We start from the raw sequence: 19,449 nt of genomic DNA on the forward strand, positions 1-19,449 counted from the left end.
GCTTCTAACCTTCTTCCTATGCTACACAATGGCTCGACTAAGGAACAGAGATGAAAAAACTTCCAAGACTAATAAACACTGCTGTAATTTTTTTCATTATGATTTAAATTGAATATAAAATTTTAAAACTGCATTATGAGTCTTAGGAATTTTAACTGTTATGAATTATTTCAACTGCAGATTTAACCATCCCAAATTAACAAAGAGAACTAGCCTCCACTGCAATTATCTGGAATGGGCCCTATCAATTTTCACCTAAATATTTTGAGTGAAATTCTTTTTCAGAAATTAAAGTTTAGCTGAAACAGTTATATGTTACATGACTATAGCATTTAAAACACTTATAAATGTCATCAAGATGGTAGATGATACTATTTCCATTTCAGAGGGAAAAAATAGGACAGAATCCAGTAGTGAAAGTAGTACATTACACAGGGTTATGTGCACGTGTGTTCACATACGCATATAATCACATATCCATCTATATGCATATACCAACCTGTACCTACAAAGTCTAATAAATCAATCAAGGACACTTAACTATGTCTACATTATCTACACAAGTGATTCAATGCAGTATCACCATATACTACCACATAGTTTCAAAAAGTCAAAGCACTTTTAAGTTTTACACTTACCTGCTTAACATACTCAATTAAGTTTGGGATGCAGTTAATTTCAAATCTAAGGTTTTTCAGAGGTTCAAGCCACTTGCCAAGTTCTTAAAAAGAAAAATAATAATTTATAATATTTAAAAATAGAAGGCTTTATAACAAAGAAAGTAAATATTTTTTCCAAAGAAAATCATTATTAGGTCCATGTTGATTTCAATCATCTAAACTTCATGCAGGGATGGACATGTATCTAATTCTTTTTTTTTTTTTTTTGAGACAGAGTTTCGCTCTTGTTGCCCAGGCTGGAGTACAAAGGCGTAATCTCGGCTCACTGCAACCTCTGCCTTCTGGATGCAAGCAATTCTCCTGCCTCAGCCTCCCGAGTAGCTGGGATTACAGGCGCCTGCCACCACACCCGGCCAATTTTTGTATTTTTAGCAGAGACGGGATTTCAACATGTTGGCTAGGCTGGTCTCGAACTTCTGACCTCGTAATCCGCCCGCCTTGGCCTCCCAAAGTGCTGGGATTACAACTTGTATCTAATTCTTTAAACAAGTTTTTCATTCTGTTGCCCAGGCTGAAGTGCAGCAGTGTGATCATGGCTCACTGCAGTCTCAGCCTCCTCAACTCAATCAATCCTCCTGCTTCAACCTCCAAAGTAGCTAGGACTACAGGCATGCATTACCACACCTGGCTAATTTTTGTATTTTTTGTAGAGATGGGGTTTCACCATATTGCCCAGTCTGGTCTCAAGCTCCTGGGTTCAAGTGATCCACCTACCCCAGCCTCCCAAAGTGTTGGAGTTACAAGTGTGAGCCACCGTGCCCAGCTTAAACAATTTAGTTTTAAAATGAAAGAAGTGCCTACTCTTAGTTATCTCGTTTATGCAAATTTAGATGTTTGAATGCTTAAATAGTCTATATAATTAAAATGAATTTTTACAACAATTTACAACATTAAAAAACTACAAAATAGGGCCGGGCATGGTGGCTCACGCCTGTAATACCAGCACTTTGGGAGGCTGAGGCAGGTGGATCACGAGATCAAGAGATGGAGACCATCCTGGCCAGCATGGTGAAACCCCGTCCCTACTTTAGTCCCTACTAAAAATACAAAAATTAGCTGGGCGTGGTGGCACGCCCCTGTAGTCCCAGCTACTAGGGAGGCTGAGGCAGGAGAATCACTTGAACCCGGGAGGAGGAAGTTGCAGTGAACCGAGATCACACCACTGCACTACAGCCTGGCAACGGAGCGAGACTCTGTCTCAAAAAAATGTATATACATACAAAATAGACTGCTTATAAATTAATATAACATAGTGTTTATTCACCTATCTTTGCCACTGCCTCTCACACCCACCCAAAAAAAGTATAAACAAAATTTATTAATTTCTAACGGAATGAAACCCAAGGGGAGATATTTTGCTGAGTGCCTTTTCCTCTAACATGAAATTTTAATTGTCAACTTCCAAATTTGCCTTTATAAAATTACTATCACCCCAAAAGAATGACAGCAAACTTTGTTTATAGAATAAACACAAATAAAATCTACCATTTACTGCAAACAAACTCAAAACTCTCCCAGAAGCTATACCATAACTCCTATATTCTATTACCAAAAATATTTCTAGAAAAGCACTCTAATGTAAAAAGTGAAATACCAGTTCCAGATGCCATATAGGAAATAGAAAATAGTAGCCAGGTCTTTCCTTGGTTCTACACTCCTCTACAAGACAGCTGTACAATTTTCCCCATGCACTTTAAAATTAATTCTTTCTTATATATAGAATATACAGCTCAAAGATATAAGAAATAATAATAAAACAAATACCAGAATAGCCAACACCCAGAAAAAGTATTAAAGCACTAATAATACCTTTGAAGACACTGTGTGCCCTCCTTTTATAAACGCATTCTTCAGGAAAAAAATCTATTCCCAGAATGGGAAGTTGAGTTTACTACCCAACTTTTACTGGAGCTATCACAAGTAAAATTTAGGATTAAAAAGAGAAGAAGAGGCCACATGCTATTTTAAAGCATTTTTACAATATTTACTCAATGTTATCAAATTTTCTACTTGATAAGGTCAGAAAACGAGGAACCAAAATAAAATAATTTAAAACTTATAATTAAGTATATTAAACTTGTCAAGGCTGCTCACATAAGGTTTCCCATAAATGTCATTCAATATACATTTATATACTTTAAAAAATAATATTCATATTTACTATTCTTTACTTTTGAGGATAGCACAAATGTGTTACTCCACAACTAGATTTCTAAGTTGTAGTTTGTGTTTTATGTAGAAATACATATTCAGCAAAACACACAGAGGAAAACTATACCCCAAACTAAACTTTTGAGTCTTTATTTTTTTTTTTTTTGAGATGGAGTCTTGCTCTGTTGCCCAGGCTGGAGCACAGTGGTGTGATCTTGGCTCACTGCAACCTCCACCTCCCGGGTTCAAGCAATTCTCTTGCCTCAGCCTCCCGAGTAGCTGGAACCACAGGCGTGTGCCAGCACGCCCAGCTAATTTTTGTATTATTAGTAGAGATGGAGTTTCACCTTGCTGGCCACACTGGTCTTGAACTCCTGATCTCAGGTGATCCACCCGCCTTGGCTCCCAAAGTGCTAGGATTATAGGCATGAGCCACCGCACCCGGCCTTGAGTTTGTCTTTAAACTACTCCTTCCATTTTGATTAGACATTTCAACAAACCACTAATTTTCATGACTTTCCAGAAAAGGTACTTGTAAAAACTATTTTGTTTATATACTAAAACATTTTATCAACCTTTAGTTTTTATAAACTGTCTTCATAAAAAGTAATTTCAGGAAGTTAAAAACAGTATTACTAGGTACATTATCAAAACGTGATGAAGGACTAATTACAGATATTCAAAGGTTTGTTCCTTCACATATTACAAATGTTTAAAATAACTTTAAGTACCATACCTTGCAATTTAGCATTATTTTCATCTGCTTTACAAAGCTTCAAGAGAGATGCTGCATGTTGTTCTAGCATTTGAACATCACTGGAAGACTGAACCACCACCAAAATAAGTATGCATGCATAATTATAAGCTACTGACTTCTTAGATTTGGAATCACTGAAACAAAATAAGGTTTTTAAGTTTTGGATACAAAAACAATTTTTTAGGAACAATTTTTAAAATATTTTCTTCTACTTGGCTTTAAAGAGATCAAGGAAATTTACAACAAAACATGACTAATTGTCTGAAGACAAGAAATCAGATTTCACAGTTCATACCCAATTCACCTGAAACCATTACTTAAAAGTATGTAAAAAAGCATACATATCACCATGGAAAGTAAAATTCTATTAAGAAATAAGATCAGAAAAACAATGAAATATTAACAAGTATACTTCATTAGCAATGAAAGGTTAGGAAGTATACTTCATTAGTCTCCTTCAAAATATTTGTCCAATCTGGATAAATAGGAACGAGTATGATCATCTGCCTTCAATACTCAGTATTCCACTATAAACCTGTTAAGATATAGCTAGGCATGGAAGTCATTGCTGTTTGCTTTTCATAAGCACCCCACAAAAGATCTGTCACTCAAGGAGTTATATACCAAGTCCTCATAGTGAGGGCAGTTATCTGGATGCCATTTGCCTTGTGTGACATGAACCAGAAACAAGGCATGTCTTTCTTCTCATACACTAAAACCCTCTGCCTTACCAAGAAGGCTCTTTAAACCATTATCATTCTCAATTTACCCATCTAGTCAAAGCAATTCTGAATCCAGAGCATGGTTTAGAACGCAAGGGCAGGAGCCAGCAAGACAGTGTAAGAGGAATAAAAGGAACATATACCTTAAGGTACGTATTCCCGTGCCTTAGATTTCCCCTCTACATAAAACAGCAGGGGGTACTACAGTTGCAATCTTTAACACCATGGGTTAACTGAAGAAAGGTGCTAAAGAGTCCACTGTATTACTTTATAGCCACATCTTATATTTTAGAGATTTCTGTCACTCTAACCTTTAATTAACAAGTTATGTGTTATACCAAAACTATAGTTTTTCCCTCTCAAAATAACACCTTCTTTTAAGAAACTAGACCATTAGTTTATCTGATTTTCTAACATCATAGAAAATTTAAGGAGTAAGTAGGAAATTACCCTAAGGCTTCTTTGGAATAGTACTCCATTAGAGTAATAAGACTTTGGAGATTTTTCTCCAGACTAAAAACATGGCCAACAGCTGATCTTCCCACAGGATTAAAAGTAATCAAATAAAGATTGTGCAGGGTTCCCAAGAGATCTGAATGATCAGTTTCTTCACTGGCTGTACAACGCTGAAAATGGCTGAACAGTTCTGTAATACATTGCAATGTCTGTGTTGAGTCCTGTAGCCACAAGGCAAATGCATCATCAATAACACCATCAGATTGGAGACCTTCCTCCTCATCTTGATCATAAAAATGACACAGAGCTCGGATCAATAAATTTGTTGCTTCATATTCTGACATAAAAAAAAGAAGACCCTTCTGTGACTGTGCAAGAAACTTCAAAACATCTTTTGTGGCTTGCAGCACACCAGGGTGAGCACTTGTTACTGGAATTGACAGAAGCAAGGTAACCAACTCCAAGAAGTGATGACTGTGGAGATATCTGTGGAAGAGTTAATTGATATATGTCAAGTCAGCGCAAAGCATTCTTCATTTACTCAATATTCAGACAAGACACTGATAAAAATTTTTAATGACCATAATCCTTATCCTCAGTAATATACTGCTTTAACTGAAAACATAATGTGAGTTGCAAGTCTTCTCTAGATGAGGCCAAATAAAAGTAAATGTTCTGTGAGGCTTTGTCCTAGTTAGCACTCAACAGATGTTAAATAAATAATTATTGACAAGTTTTTTCTTTAAATTTTGGGCCTTCTTTCCAGGACACTTATTAAATGCTCCTTTTTCACCATGGTCCTACTTTATTCATGGCATATCAGTATATTTAAATTCATGTATCTAGGAAAAATATAGTATATACAGTCAGCACTCCATATCTGCATTTGTGGATTAAGCCAACTGCAAATTGAAAATATTTTTTTAAAGTGATCTGGTGCCAGGTGCAGTTGCTCACACTTACAATCCCAAGCACTTTGGGAGGCCAAGGCAGGCAGATCACTTGAGGCCAGGAGCTCAAGACCAGCCTGGACAACATGGCAAAACCCTGTCTCTACAAAAAACACAAAAATTAGCCAGGCATGGTAGCACATGTCTGTAGTCTCAGCTACTGAAGAGGCTGAGCCCAGGGAGGTCAATGCTGTGGTGAGCCATGATTGCTCCACTGCACTCCAGCCTGAGTAAGACCCTGCATCCAAAAAAAAAAAAAAAAAAAGCTGGGCTGGCTGTGGTGGCTCACGCCTGTAATCCCAGCACTTTGGGAGGCCGAGGCTGGAGGATCACTTGAGCGCAGTAATTTCACACCAGCCTGAGCAACATAGTGAGACCCTGTCTCTACAAAAATTTTTTAATTAGCTGGCCGTGGTGGCTGTAGTCCCAGCTACTTGGGAGGCTGAGGTAGGAGGATCGCTTAAGCCCAGGAGGTTGAGGCTGCAGAAAGCCAAGATCATGCCACCGCACTCCAGCCTGGGCTAGGTGAAAGAGCAAGACTCTGTCTCAAAAAAAAAAACAAACAAACAAACAAAAAACCAGAAAAGAATGTATCTGTACTGACCACGTACAGACTTTTTTCTTACATCATTCCCTACACAATAGTAGTATAACAACTATTTACAGAGCATTTATATTGTACTATGTATTGTAAGTAATCTAGACATGACTTCAAGTATACAAGAGGATATGCATAGGTTATATGCAAATACTACATCATTTTATATTTTATATCAGAGACTGGAGCATCCTTGGATTTTGGTATCCAAGGGAGGTCTGAGAACCAATTTCGCAGACAGCGAGGGATGACTGTACTATAGAAAAATATAGTATACTCAGATTTACTACAGTAGATCTGAATTAGCATCTCTAGGGAAAAAGCTTTCAAACTGTCAATTTTTAACATTTAAGTAGTTAGTATTATCACACATAGCACTCTTTTATGAGACGAGATCTAGCTATGTTACCCAGGCTGGACTCAAACTCCTGGTCTTAAGCGATTCTCTGGAATCAAGTGATCCTTTCGCCTCATCCTCCCTAAATTCTTTTCCAAAATCAACTTTTTTCTCTCTCTTTTTAAAAAAAAAAAATTTTTAGTTCTGGAGTACATGTGCAGAATGTGCAGGCTTGTTACATAGGTAAACGTGTGCCATGGTGATTTGCTGCACCTATCAACCCATCACCTAGGTATGAAGCCCACATGTATTAGCTATTTTTCCTGATGCTCTCCCCCAACCCCCTGTTCTCCCTCAATAGGCCCCAGTGTGTGTTGCTGCCCTCTCTGTGTTCATATGTTCTCACCGTTCAGCTCCCACTTATAAGTGAGAACATACAGTATTTGGTTTTCTGTTCCTGCATTAGTTTGCTGAGGATAATGGCTTCCAGCTTCATCTATGTCCCTGCAAAGGACATGATCTCATACCTCAACTTTTTAAAAATGAAACTTAACCAGATTTTAAAGAAAAAAGAACCAAAACATCATATTTTTTCAAATACTCAAAAATGGGGTAAAAATCTGTCAAAACATCTCTTGACTACAAGATAGAACCAGCTTAATGAAAACTTCTTAATTTTTAATTAGTAAGAATATCATGATTTTCTGAATGTTAAAAAGAATAAAATTTATAATTCTGACTCATTCTCTTCCATTTTAGTCACTGCAAATGGTAACACAATAGCTTTCATAAACCCATCAAAATACTACTAAAAGGTAAATGACAGGCCAGAACTTAATTTTGTCAAAAGCTGAAACTGCCTCTTCAGTCCTATTACTATTTAAACCCAGGCTTCTACTTCACAATAATAAACACCCACCAGTAACTGCTTACTACAAAGGCAAACAGAACCCTCAAGAAGACAAAACTCCAGAATTACTATGCTCCAAGAGCATCCTCCTTATGGACCATTCAGAGAATGGTTAAAATAGCAAGCCTCAGACTGCACATCCTTAGAGGTCGGCCTGCAAGGTTGGCTACTGGCTAACTTCTGGGAACTTAGATTTCGAGAGGGTTCCCGCGCCCCTAACTGATAAGAATGGTTCCTTGTGCCTAAATTATTTGTGCAAACAATATGGTTATGCTGAACACCTGCTTTCCTTCTAGAAGTCTGGAATTCTGGTATAATATAGGCAGTGAGTGCCTACATGACTACCCACAATAAAAAAATTTGCATGCCAATTAGCTTGATATAATTATTCCACAGTGTATACATGTATCAAAACATGTCATTGTTGCTATTTAAAAATAAAAAATAAAAAAGCCTGGGTGCCAAGTTGCTAAAGAGCTTCCTCAACAGGCAACACTTCACACATGTCACAACCTGTTGCTGTGAGAATTAAGCAGGCACTATGTGACTCCACTGTGAGAGGATTCTGGAAGCTTGCAACTGGTTTTCCCAACTTCCTCCCAGGTATCTTTTTCCTTTGCTGAGTATTATATGCTGAGTTTTGTGAGTCCTCTTAGAGAATCTTGGTTCTCTTGGGGACCCTGACATAGGACAATAGAGCCTTGCCATCACTTCAAAAACAAACCCTCCAAAGTACAATTATTTTTTCTTTCAAAATTCACTCTCCTTCCTAATTTACCAGTTTCTGTCAATAAAACCACCACTCCAATTGCTACCCTGGCTAGAAATATCTAGCTCCTTGTCACTTTCCTTCGCCTACTAGCTCCTGTTGCCAAGTCCTAGTACTATTATATAATGGCTATTTCACAATCTCCGTCACTATAAGCCCAATATTTGCCTTTCCATTACCTGTTAAGGGCAAAGTACTTAAAACCTAGTACCTAGAAACCTCAGACTATCTTATCTTCCTAGTAACTCTAATTTCCTTTCCATTGCAATACGTCTTGCAACACAAAATCTAAGAATATTACTCTGATCATATCAGATCTGCTACTCCAAAATATTCAATACCTTTCCATATTCTACAAATAAAATCCAAATTCCTTAGCACAACCATTCTGGGCCCTTTATTTCCTCTTGTCTGATACCCAAATGTACCTCCTCCATATGGTGGGAAAAAAACACTTAGTAAGTATTTAATTACTAGCTTCTTCTCAGTGACTGAAAGCATCACCTATTCTACTAAAAATAAAGTTGTTAGTAAGAAGTACCTAAATTTCTTTACAATCTCCAAGACTACAAATGTATTATATTTGCATACTTACAAGATTCCCTTTCTCCCGCCCAAAACCAAACTCCTACACTTGTACTGTTGTCCTCATCTCCCACCAAGCCTTGCTCCAGCAATTGTTATTGTTTACTCCTACATCATAAACATCTCCCTCTCCAATGACTTTATAAATGAGTCGTTATTCCCAGCCTACAAATATGCTCAAGCCTGTCCCACTCCTAAAAAATAAAAACCTTCCTTTTTGACCCCAACATCTCCTTCTATCTGCTGCCTTGTTTCTTACTTTTTCTTTTAGCCAAATTTCTTGTTTTGAGACACAGCCTCACTCTGCTGCCCAGACTGGAGTGCAGTGGCACAATCACAGCTCACTGCACCGTTAACCTCTCAGGTTCAAGCAATCCTCCCACCTCAGCCTCCTGAGCAGCTGGGACCACCGGCACATGCTACCATTCCCAGCTAATTTTTTTTAAAATTGTTTATTTTCTGTAGAGATAAGGTTTCCCTACGTTGCCCAGGCTGACCAAATTTCTTTTTTTTGAGACTGAGTTTCGCTCTTGTCGCCCAGGCAGGAGTGCAGTGGCACGATCTCAGCTCACTGCAACCACTGCCTCCTGGGTTCAAACGATTCTCCTGCCTCAGCCTCCCGAGTTAGCTGGGATTACAGGCGTGCGCCACCACACCTGGCTAGTTTTTCTTTTTTTGAGATAGCATCTCACTCTGCTGCCCAGGCTGGAGTGCAGTGGCCCGATCTCGGCTCATCAGAACCTCCAACCTCCCGGGTTCAAAGGATTCTCCTGCCTCAGCCTCCCAAGTAGCTGGGTTTACAGGTGCATTCCACCAAGCCCGGCTAGGTTTTTGTGTGTGTGTGTGTTTTTTTGTTGTTACTTATTTATTTTTTATTTTTTGAGACGGAGTTTTGCTCTTGTTGCTCAGGCTGGAGTGCAATGGTGAGATCTCAGCTCACTGCAACCTCCGCCTCCCGGTTTCAAGCAATTCTCCTGCCTCACCCTCCCAAGTAGCTGGGATTACACCCATGTGCCACCATGCCCCGCTAACTTTGTATTTTTAGTAGCGATGGGGTTTCTCCATGCTGGTCAGGCTGGTCTTGAACTCTCGACCTCAGGTGAACCACCTGCCTCGGCCTCCCAAAGTGCTGGGATTACAGGCGTGAGCCACCGTGCCCAGCCTGTTTTTTTTGTTTGTTTGTTGTTGTTTTTTTTTGAGACAGAGTCTCACTCTGTAGCCCAGGCTGGAGTGCAGTGGCCAGATCTTGGCTCACTGCATGCTCTAACCTCCAGGTTCAAATGATTCTCCTGCCTCAGCCTCCCAAGTAGCTGGGATTACAGGCGCCCACCACCACACCTGGCTAATTTTTGTATTTTTAGTAGAGACGGGGTTTCGTCATGTTGGCCAGGCTGGTCTCAAACTCCTGACCTCAGATGATCTGCCTGCCTCAGCCTCCCAAAGTGCTGGGATTACAGGCGTGAGCCACCACACCAGGCTCTAGTTTTTTATTTTTAGTAGAGATGGGGTTTTGCCGTGTTGGCCAGGCTGGTCTTGAACTCCTGACCTTAGGTGATCCGCTCACATTTCTTAAAACAGTGGCCTACACTGTTTCAAATCCTTACTGGCCAGTGGCTTTTCATCCACACTTCCTCTCCCACTGCTACATTAAACTACTTTTGCCACAGCCCCAGTTGCAATCTGTGTTACAAAATACATGATTTCCTATCCTTATCTTCTGAACTTCTGCACAGTATCACAACAAACCATTCACTGGTTCCTAAAACTATTTGCTTCCTTGGTTTCTATTCTCTCCTGCTTCTCATTTTGTCTTTCTATTCCTTCTAAGTATCCTGCCTAAATGCATTCTCTGCCCATCTCTTATATATTACTGCTCCCCAACCTCCCATCACTGACCCATTGATTTCCCAGTACACAATCTGTGAGGGTTGCCAGTATCTGGCCTCAAGTGTTCACTTTGGGCCTCTCTACCTTCCTTTCTCAGGGTTTCCCCCAAAGGGATTAAAGGGTACTCAGACCACAAACAGGAACAGCTCAGAAGCATAAAAGAGTTAAAGTTTCTTGTGGGCATCCTTGAACCAAAGAGGAGAGTTGGTAGACGAATGCCCCACCCAGCCTGAATGTTTTAGGAGGATAAGCAGGAGATACACTTTAACCAGTTCTTCGGAGGGTCCCCAGTAGGATGAGCCCCAGCTGTCCACAGCAATAACTATAACAACACTTCCTTTACTGGTTTTTCTCCTTATCTTACTCTCTTCATGCATTTCTGCTTCCTAGGATAATCTTTCAAACAAAGAACCTGCACCCAAGACTTTGACTCAAGTTATCCTTTTAGGAAACTCAAACTACGACAAGGTGTAATAGTTTCAGCTAAAAACAGGAACTTGGATAAGTGGAGGTTTTAGAATGGACACATACCCCATCTCCTGGGAATGCACTATGCTCCAAATCAATGAAAATATTAATCACAAAAATAAGTAATAAAATAATTCAAATGCCATTTTTCCATTTTTATGTTAGGAAATTATTTACAGGCAAATGGTAAGAAAGTAAGTCTCAAAACAAAATAAAAAATCTACTATGGATGCTGGTCCTAACAATGGCAAAACTGTATCAACAGATAATGAGAGAGGTAGATGGCAGAAACAAGTAGTAATGGAAACTTAAAGACATCTTTAACCAGGACTGTAAAATTAAGTTAGTGAAATATAATTTTAACTTACAATGTATTAAGAGCAGTAAGTACAGACTGGTTCACACAGAAGAGCTCTCCTTCCTACACCATTCCTTTGTACCACCTTCCCAGAAGCAAGTCAGCAGTTTCTCATTTATTCTTGCTCATAGACATGCTTATACAAGCATCATTGTTAATTACTAAAATCTTTCACTGAAGTTCCCATTTTTGCTTTAAGAACTAACACAATATAAGCTCACCTACAGTAACATACTGCTCAGTTCCACTACTGAATAACTGTTTTGAAATATCAAGTATCCTTACACATAAATAAGTTATCTACAATCAGATAAAAAGTAAAATCAACCACATAAAATTGTCTCCAATGATTTGTGAAATTTATTTCCCAAAAGGCAAACATGTCTTACCTAAAGAGAACAGGGTATGGATCATCCCTCTCTGGAGGTCCAGTAATTCGTGCCATCGTTGGGAAAGACTTAACAGGTTGTTGGATCATTGTATGAGGGGCAGTTTCCATTAAATGAAAAACTTCTTCTAGGAGGTTAATAAGCCTTTCTATTTCCCCTTCACTTATATTTGAGGATTCCAAAAGATCCATATCCATAGAAGCTTCCATCTCATTTTCATATTCTGGGTTTGTTCTCTCAAGTCCAGCATCTGTGTCGTGATCAGGTTCACTGTGGTTAGGAACAGATGAAGTCTTCTCTGCTAAATGGTCACCAAGTCTTTTAATCTCTGACAAGACTTCATAGAAATGGCATTTCTGGAGAATAGCTGAACCAGCAGTAACAACCCTCACAGTCTGATCTAAAAGTATGAGTTCCAGAAGCTTTTGATAACCACTTTTTTCATTCTGACTACCTCTTAAAAAAGCTTCCATTCCTTCTGTCATACTAATGACACTGTCCAAAGCTTTAAAAGCATTTAACTTAAGAGAAGATGATACATGATCAGCAAACAGAAGCTCAAATAATCCATTGATCACTCCTGCTTGTAGCAGTCCTGTAACTCCTTGAGCCCCACATTCTGCTAGTGAGGACACTAATTTGGTCCCAGCTTTGAGCTGTCGAACATTTAAGGCAATAGGTTGGCGAAGCGCTACTTGTAAATTTAAAGCTTGCATGGTCCAGTCTACCAACTGGCCAAGGGAGTCTTGTTTTGTGTTTTTCAATTGCAAATAGCTTAACCCTTTTATTATTAAACTTGGAATTTCTTCTAAAGCTGTTACCCATTTTGCACCTCTATCTTCTCTATACAAATCTAAGAGTTCTGTTAACTTCACTGAGGCTTCAATTGCCCCTGAATTTTCTTTATCTGGACCTTGATCCTTCATTCTACTAATTTCAATTTCAAAAGTAGTCTTGTATGGACAACTGAAGTATAAGAGTGGTACAAGCTCCCTGTCATATGGATCATATGTCATAGGAGGAACTGAAGCTAAGTCTTCAGCAGTGTATTCAACATCAAAGTTTGGATACTTAAATGTTTCACGTTCCAAGTCAGCAATTCCATCTTCATCACTGGAAATTTGTTCGTAACCATCATCCCCTGAAAATTAGTATGAATAATATTTAAGCATTACATCATCTTTGTCTAATGCATAAATTCTGATTGAACAAGAAATAGTTTTAATAAAACATTAAAAATGATTTCCTCAACAAAACCAACTTCTGCCCCAACATCTTATCCACAATTTTACATTTTATAATTTCTAATAGAATTATGGACAAACTTCTTTTTTTCCTGAAAGGGGTGAGAACTGAAAACTGGACAAACATTTTAAGCAAATTCCTCTGTATCTGTTCAGTTTTACAACTAACTCTGTAACAGATATCTTTTCCTCACAGAAATAAAATTAGAAATGCCTCAAAGTAACAAAAATATCTATCTCAGGAGGAAAGAAATTATGCTTGTCCTCTTGAGAGATTATTTTTAAGACAAAAAAAAAACTGGTTGTTTTAAAGTTGAGTAAGAATATCATCAGGTTAAACCAAATATTTTCAGCAAAATCATTGTAGATTCTTTTTATAACATTAATTTCACATTCCTGAATTTTTATTTCTCTGCATTTACCTATCACACAGTTTTGTAGGTCTCCATTATATTTTGATAGAAAATTTGTTCATTTAAAATGTGGCTGCGCACAGTGGCTCATGCCTGTAATCCCAGCACTTTGGGAGGCCAAGCTGGGCAGATCACTTGAGGTCAGGAGTCTGAGATCAGCCTGGCCAACATGGTGAAACTCCGGTCTCTACTAAAAATACAAAAATTACCCAAGCGTAGGGGTGGGCACCTGTAAGCCCAGCTACTCGGAAGGCTGAGGGACAAATCACTTGAACCCTAGAGGTGAAGGTTGCAGTGAACCAAGATCGTACCACTGCGCTCCAGTCTGGATCATGGAATGAGACTTTGTCTCAAAAAAAAAAAAAAAAGGAAGAAAAAAAGAAAACTGCCTGCCTAAAATTTAACTACTTTTGCCAAATACAATAAATCTAGAAATAATTATTTGATAATCTGGGAATGGGGAAAGCTAAAAAAAAGTATCACATGATAATCTAGCTATTTGTTATTTTGTAAAAGAGCCCCTGTGATTCTCAAATGACACTCATTTTCACTATCTGTAGAAAAAAGCCAAGGCAGATTATCTGTTATTCTGCATAAATGCTTTAACATTAAATGCCATTTCTTGGGCAAATTAAGAGCCAATTAGCTTGAATATCTCTCACTTTTTGCTTTCAAAGGAAAAATAAAGCCTAATTAAAGGACTGTATCATACTGCCACATGTACTTGTGTAATTGAGATTTTTCCCTTGAATTTTTAAAAATAATGTAGCATTTGCTAAAATATCTAGGTGGCAGACATCTTTAGGAATTCCACCTAGCTTTACCACTCCTTACTCTGAAAACAGCCACCAAATCCCTAACCAATATGTATTTGCTACATGACCCTGTTTTCCTGGCAAAAGCTGATGCTGTCAAGGGGAAACTCATATTGTAGCAAGTCAAACAGAAAACTGAGATACAGTCAGGCAGTTTAGGCTGGTTGGTTAAACAGGGGAGATTAAAGTAAACACACAAAGCAGAGGAGAGATGGAAATCTCATTTCTAGTCACGCCTTGAGGCCTAGTTACATTATGACCCTGGGTTTCTTGGAACCCATTTATCTGTGCTAGAAATTCTTTTGCATTTTTCAAAGCTGCATCGAGTTAGTTTCTAGTACTTAAACCCCAAAGTCCTAGCTAACATAGCCCACCTTCACCTTCTTCATCCTCTTCACCTTCTTCCTCTTCATCTTCCTCTTCCTCCTCAGGAATACTGTCTACTGTACGTCGATCATCCTCGTCCTCATCCTCTTCTTCCTCTACATCCACATCATCTTCATCTTCTTCTCCTTCTTCTTGTGGTTCCTCTTCTACTTCTCCTTCATCAGAATATTGCCCTTCCTGGGGAACAGAATTCCGATCAGGAGAAATGGGCTCAAAGTAATCTTCTCTATGAGGAGCATCCTCTTCCTTGTCACCAGACACTGAAAAATTGAGATTTAAGGCACAGACTATTTTAATGGCTTAAATGACACAAGGCAGCAAGACTGGATATGGCAACTACTTAATATTTTGGATGATATAGCTTATAAATACCCTTAAAAAAAAGAATTACTCGCTGTTTAAAAAATATTGAGTATACACCGTACAACTTCTACAGTGAGCAATAATAAAGTATACTGTTAAGCCATTCCTTTTCTTTTTAGCTTTTAAGTAACTATACAGATTTTTATCTTTTCCAGTACATACTACTTATTTTTATTTTATTTTTTATTTTTATTTTTTTTCTTTTTTTGAGACAGAGTCTCACTCTGTCGGCCAGGCTGGAGTGCAGTGGCACGATCTCGGCTCACTGCAACCTCCGCCTCCCAGGCTCAAGCAATTCTCCTGCCTCAGTCTCCCCAGTAGCTGGGATTACAGGCGTGTACCACCACACCCGGCTAATTTTTGTATTTTTAGTAGAGATGGGGTTTCACCATGTTGGCCAGGCTGGTCTCGAACTCCTGACCTCAGATAATCCGCCCACCTTGGCCTCCCAAAGTGCTGGGATTACAGGCATGAGCCACCACGCCCAGCCTATTTTTATTTTATTTTATTTTTATTTTTATTTTTAATAGAGACAGGGTCTCCCTATGTTGCCCAGGCTGGTCTCACACTCCTGGACTCAAGAGGTCCTCCTGCCTCGGCCTTCCAAAGTGCTGGGATTACAGGCATGAGCCACCACACCCAGCCCAATACTACTGATTTTTAACTGGTACTCTTTTGTACATATCACTACAGCAAACTAACACTTTATTTTGGCACAGCTTCAAATGAGTTAACAAATTTTTTTTAACAAGTTAACTGGCCGACAGAAAGAAAAATACAATTAGTGGCCAGGCACTGTGGGTCACACCTGTAAATCCCAAAACTGTGGGGGGCCAAGGTGGGAGGATCACTTGAGTTCAAGACCAGCCTGAACAACATAGGAAACTTCTTCTCTAAAAAAATTAAAAAATTAGCCAGGCGTGGTGGTATACACCTGTGGTCCTAGCCACTGGGGAGGATGAGGTGGGAGGATTTCTTGAACCCGGGAATTCAAGGCTGCAGTGAGCTGAGATGGCACCACTGCACTCTAGCCTGGGTTACAGAGCAAAAACCTGTCTCAAAAGAAAGAAAAAAGAAAAAGAAAAACACAAGGAAATACTGCACAGCACGGGGGGAGACTGCATCAAGATTTGATTACTAGCACCTAATTTTTTTTCTTAATCAAAAAGCACTATTAGCCAGGCACAGTGGCTTATGCCTATAATCCTAACACTTTGTGAAGCTAAGGCAGATGGATCACTTTAGCTCAGGAGTTCCAGCCTGGGCAAAATAGTGAGACCCCATCTCTACAGATATTTTAAAAATTAGCAAGGCATGGTGATGCACACCTGTAGTCCCAGCTACTTAGGAGGCTGAGGTGAGAGGATCACTTAAGCCCAGGAGGTCAAGACTGCAGTAAGCCACTGTACTCCACCCTGGGCGACAGAGTGAGACCATCTCAAAACAAAAACAAGAACGTACTATTAACTAGGGGGGAAAACCTTAGCACTGGTTTTATTTATACCTGGCAGAGGCACAGGATCATCTTCATCATCATCAGGTGGAGGGGGTCCTGGAGGAGTTCTTGGTCCCCTTGGCTGTGGTCTTGGAGGGCTTCCATTAAACTGATCTTCTTTCTCCCCATCAGCTAGTGTTTTATGGGAGACAGAAAAAGAACTTTCAAATTACAGATGACCCCCGAACAACATGGCTTTCAACTGTGTGGGTCCACTTACATGTGATTTTTTTTAAAGCAAAGAGAGATCTAAAATATGGTATTTGAGGGATGCAAAATCTGCATATATATAAAGGGCTGACTTTCTGTATATGCAGGTTCCTCAGGGCCAACGTCAGGACTTGAGTACGCACAGATTTGTGTATACACAGGCAGTCCTAGAACAAATCAATCCCCAAGTAGAACAAAGATAATCATGTTAAAGTATAAAGAAATGAATGGAAAAAATACCTTTCATCATTAGGGAGATTTTCATCTTCAGAATTAACTAATAAACTTTTCCTTCCTGGTGTCTCAGAAATTTTGCTAATTAATCTATATTAATAACATTAGAATTTCTGACTTCCCACATACTGAAAAAATACTTGTCATCATTTCAGACTTTCATCTTCAGAATTAACTGATGATCAACTTTTCCTTCCTGGCATCTTAACAGAAATTTTGCTAATTAATCTATATTGGTAACATTAGAATTTCTGACTTCTCACATACCAAAATATAATGTATACATTCTTAGGCTTGGGCATAATCCCAGAGAATGAAGATTTTATTTTCATGCAAAAAAAAAAATACGGGAATGTTCAGCTTTATTTGTGATAGCCAAAAAACAGAGACTACCTGAATGTCCTTCAACAGGTGAGCAGTTAAATTTTGGTACATCTATATTTTGTAATACCACTCAGCAATAAAACAACAACAAACTATTTATATATAATACGTTGAACTTCAAGGAAATTATGCTGAATGAAAAAAGTCAATCTCACAAAGATACTGCGTGATTCCATTGATGTAACGTGTAAAATAAAATAACTATAGAAATGGTGAACAGATTAGTGGCTGCCAAAGGCTAGAGATGGGTGGGATGAATATGGCTATAAAGGGGTAATAGGGAATCTTGGGGCAATGGTGTAGTTAAGTATTTTGGGGTTTTGTTTGTTTTTTTGTTTTGTTTTGTTTTGTTTGAGTCGGAGCCTTGCTCTGCCACCCAGGCTGGATTGCAATGGCACAATCTCAGCTCACTGCAGCCTCCACCACCAGGGTTCAAGTGATTCTCCTGCCTTAGCCTCCTAAGTAGCTGGGACTACAGGCATGCACCACCACGCCCAGCAAATTTTTGTATTTTTAGTAGAGATGAGGTTTCACCATGTTGGCCAGGCTGGTCTCAAACTCCTGACCTCAAGTGATCTGCCCACCTTGGCCTCCCAAAGTGTTGGGATTACAGGCGTGAGCCATGGCACCCAGCCCAGATAAGTATTTTGATCATGGTGTTGGCTATGCAAGGCTGTACACATGAAATAAAAATGCACAGAGTTACACATACACAAACAAGTGCATGTCTAACTAGTGAAATCTGAATAAGCTCCATAGATTGCACCAACACCAATTTTCTGGTTTTGATATTGTACTATATTTATAAAAGATGTTATCACTGGGGGAGGCTAAAGAGTGCACAGGACTTCCCTGTACATTTCTTTGCAACCTCCTGTCAATCTATAATTATCTCAAAGTAAAAAGTTAAGGGCCCAGGTGTGGTGGCTCACACCTGTCAACCCAGCACTTTGAAGGGCTGAGACGAGAGGATCACTTGAGGCTAGGAATTTGAGACCAGTTTGGGCAACATAGTGAGACCCCATCTCTACAAAAAAATGAGTTGGGGTGGAGGGTGGCACACATCTATAGACCTAGCTACTCCACAGACTGAGGTGGAAGGACTGCTTGAGTCCAGGATTACGAGGTTACAGTGAGCTATGATCAGGCCACTGCACCCAGCCTGGGTGACATAACAAAATCCTGTCTCTAAAAACAAAAAAATTAAATTTAAAAAATTTTTAAATAAAAAGTTAAAAACACATGTATATATGTGCTTAAGTGTCAATTTTAAAACAAATCAGTAAATTGACTAAATTTTTAGAGTAACCACTACATATGTCAGATACTATGATAAGACTGAAAACACAAATATATGTAAAACATACTTTCTATCCACAAGGAGCTCATGGTTTGGTTAAAAAAAAAACACACACACAGAAAAATGAAGGACTGAAAGAAAAAGAAAACTGAAAGAGTAACTATGCTTAGCAGGTAAGATATAAGAAAAGTACAGAGTATGACCACCATCAGAAAAAAAAGAGCTCACACCACATTATTATATCAGGATTCAGAGAAACAAAGGTCATTTATAGTCACAAAAATGCTAATTATAAAGCAAAATATTATTCCTTAGTGACTTTAATTACAATTTCAAAATGTATTCTTGAAACTCCTTTTATTTATTTATTTTGTGTGTGGGTTTTTGTTTTTGTTTTTGAGACAGGGTTTTGCTCTGTTGCCTAGGCTGGAGAGCAGGGGCATGATCATGACTCATTGCAGCCTCAACTTCCCAGGCTCAACAGATCCTCCCACCTTGGCCTCCAGAGTAGCTGGACCACAGGCACATGCCATCATGCCCAGCTAATTCTTTCTTTCTTTTTTTGGGGGGGGGGGAGGGGCAGGTTC

General features: G+C 38.9%; 1 protein-coding gene across 3 annotated transcripts in view; it reads right to left on the reverse strand.

Moving 5' to 3' along the window:
- VIRMA (vir like m6A methyltransferase associated) overlaps positions 1-19,449 on the reverse strand; it is a 64,817-nt gene that overhangs the window by 25,484 nt on the left and 19,884 nt on the right. For 2 of the 3 annotated variants that reach the window (XM_024251247.3, XM_054518676.2), the window contains 6 exons: positions 16,744-16,866; positions 14,864-15,136; positions 12,018-13,158; positions 4,761-5,252; positions 3,568-3,722; positions 639-721 (listed from right to left, as the gene is read on the reverse strand). In XM_024251247.3, coding sequence (XP_024107015.3) covers positions 639-721; positions 3,568-3,722; positions 4,761-5,252; positions 12,018-13,158; positions 14,864-15,136; positions 16,744-16,866 — 2,267 coding nt within the window. The remainder of the gene's footprint in view (positions 1-638; positions 722-3,567; positions 3,723-4,760; positions 5,253-12,017; positions 13,159-14,863; positions 15,137-16,743; positions 16,867-19,449) is intronic. The other variant, XM_009243959.4, reaches the window with a different exon arrangement.

Source organism: Pongo abelii, chromosome 7, assembly GCF_028885655.2.
Source record: "Pongo abelii isolate AG06213 chromosome 7, NHGRI_mPonAbe1-v2.0_pri, whole genome shotgun sequence".
In the NCBI taxonomy this organism is placed as follows: Eukaryota; Metazoa; Chordata; class Mammalia; order Primates; family Hominidae; genus Pongo; species Pongo abelii.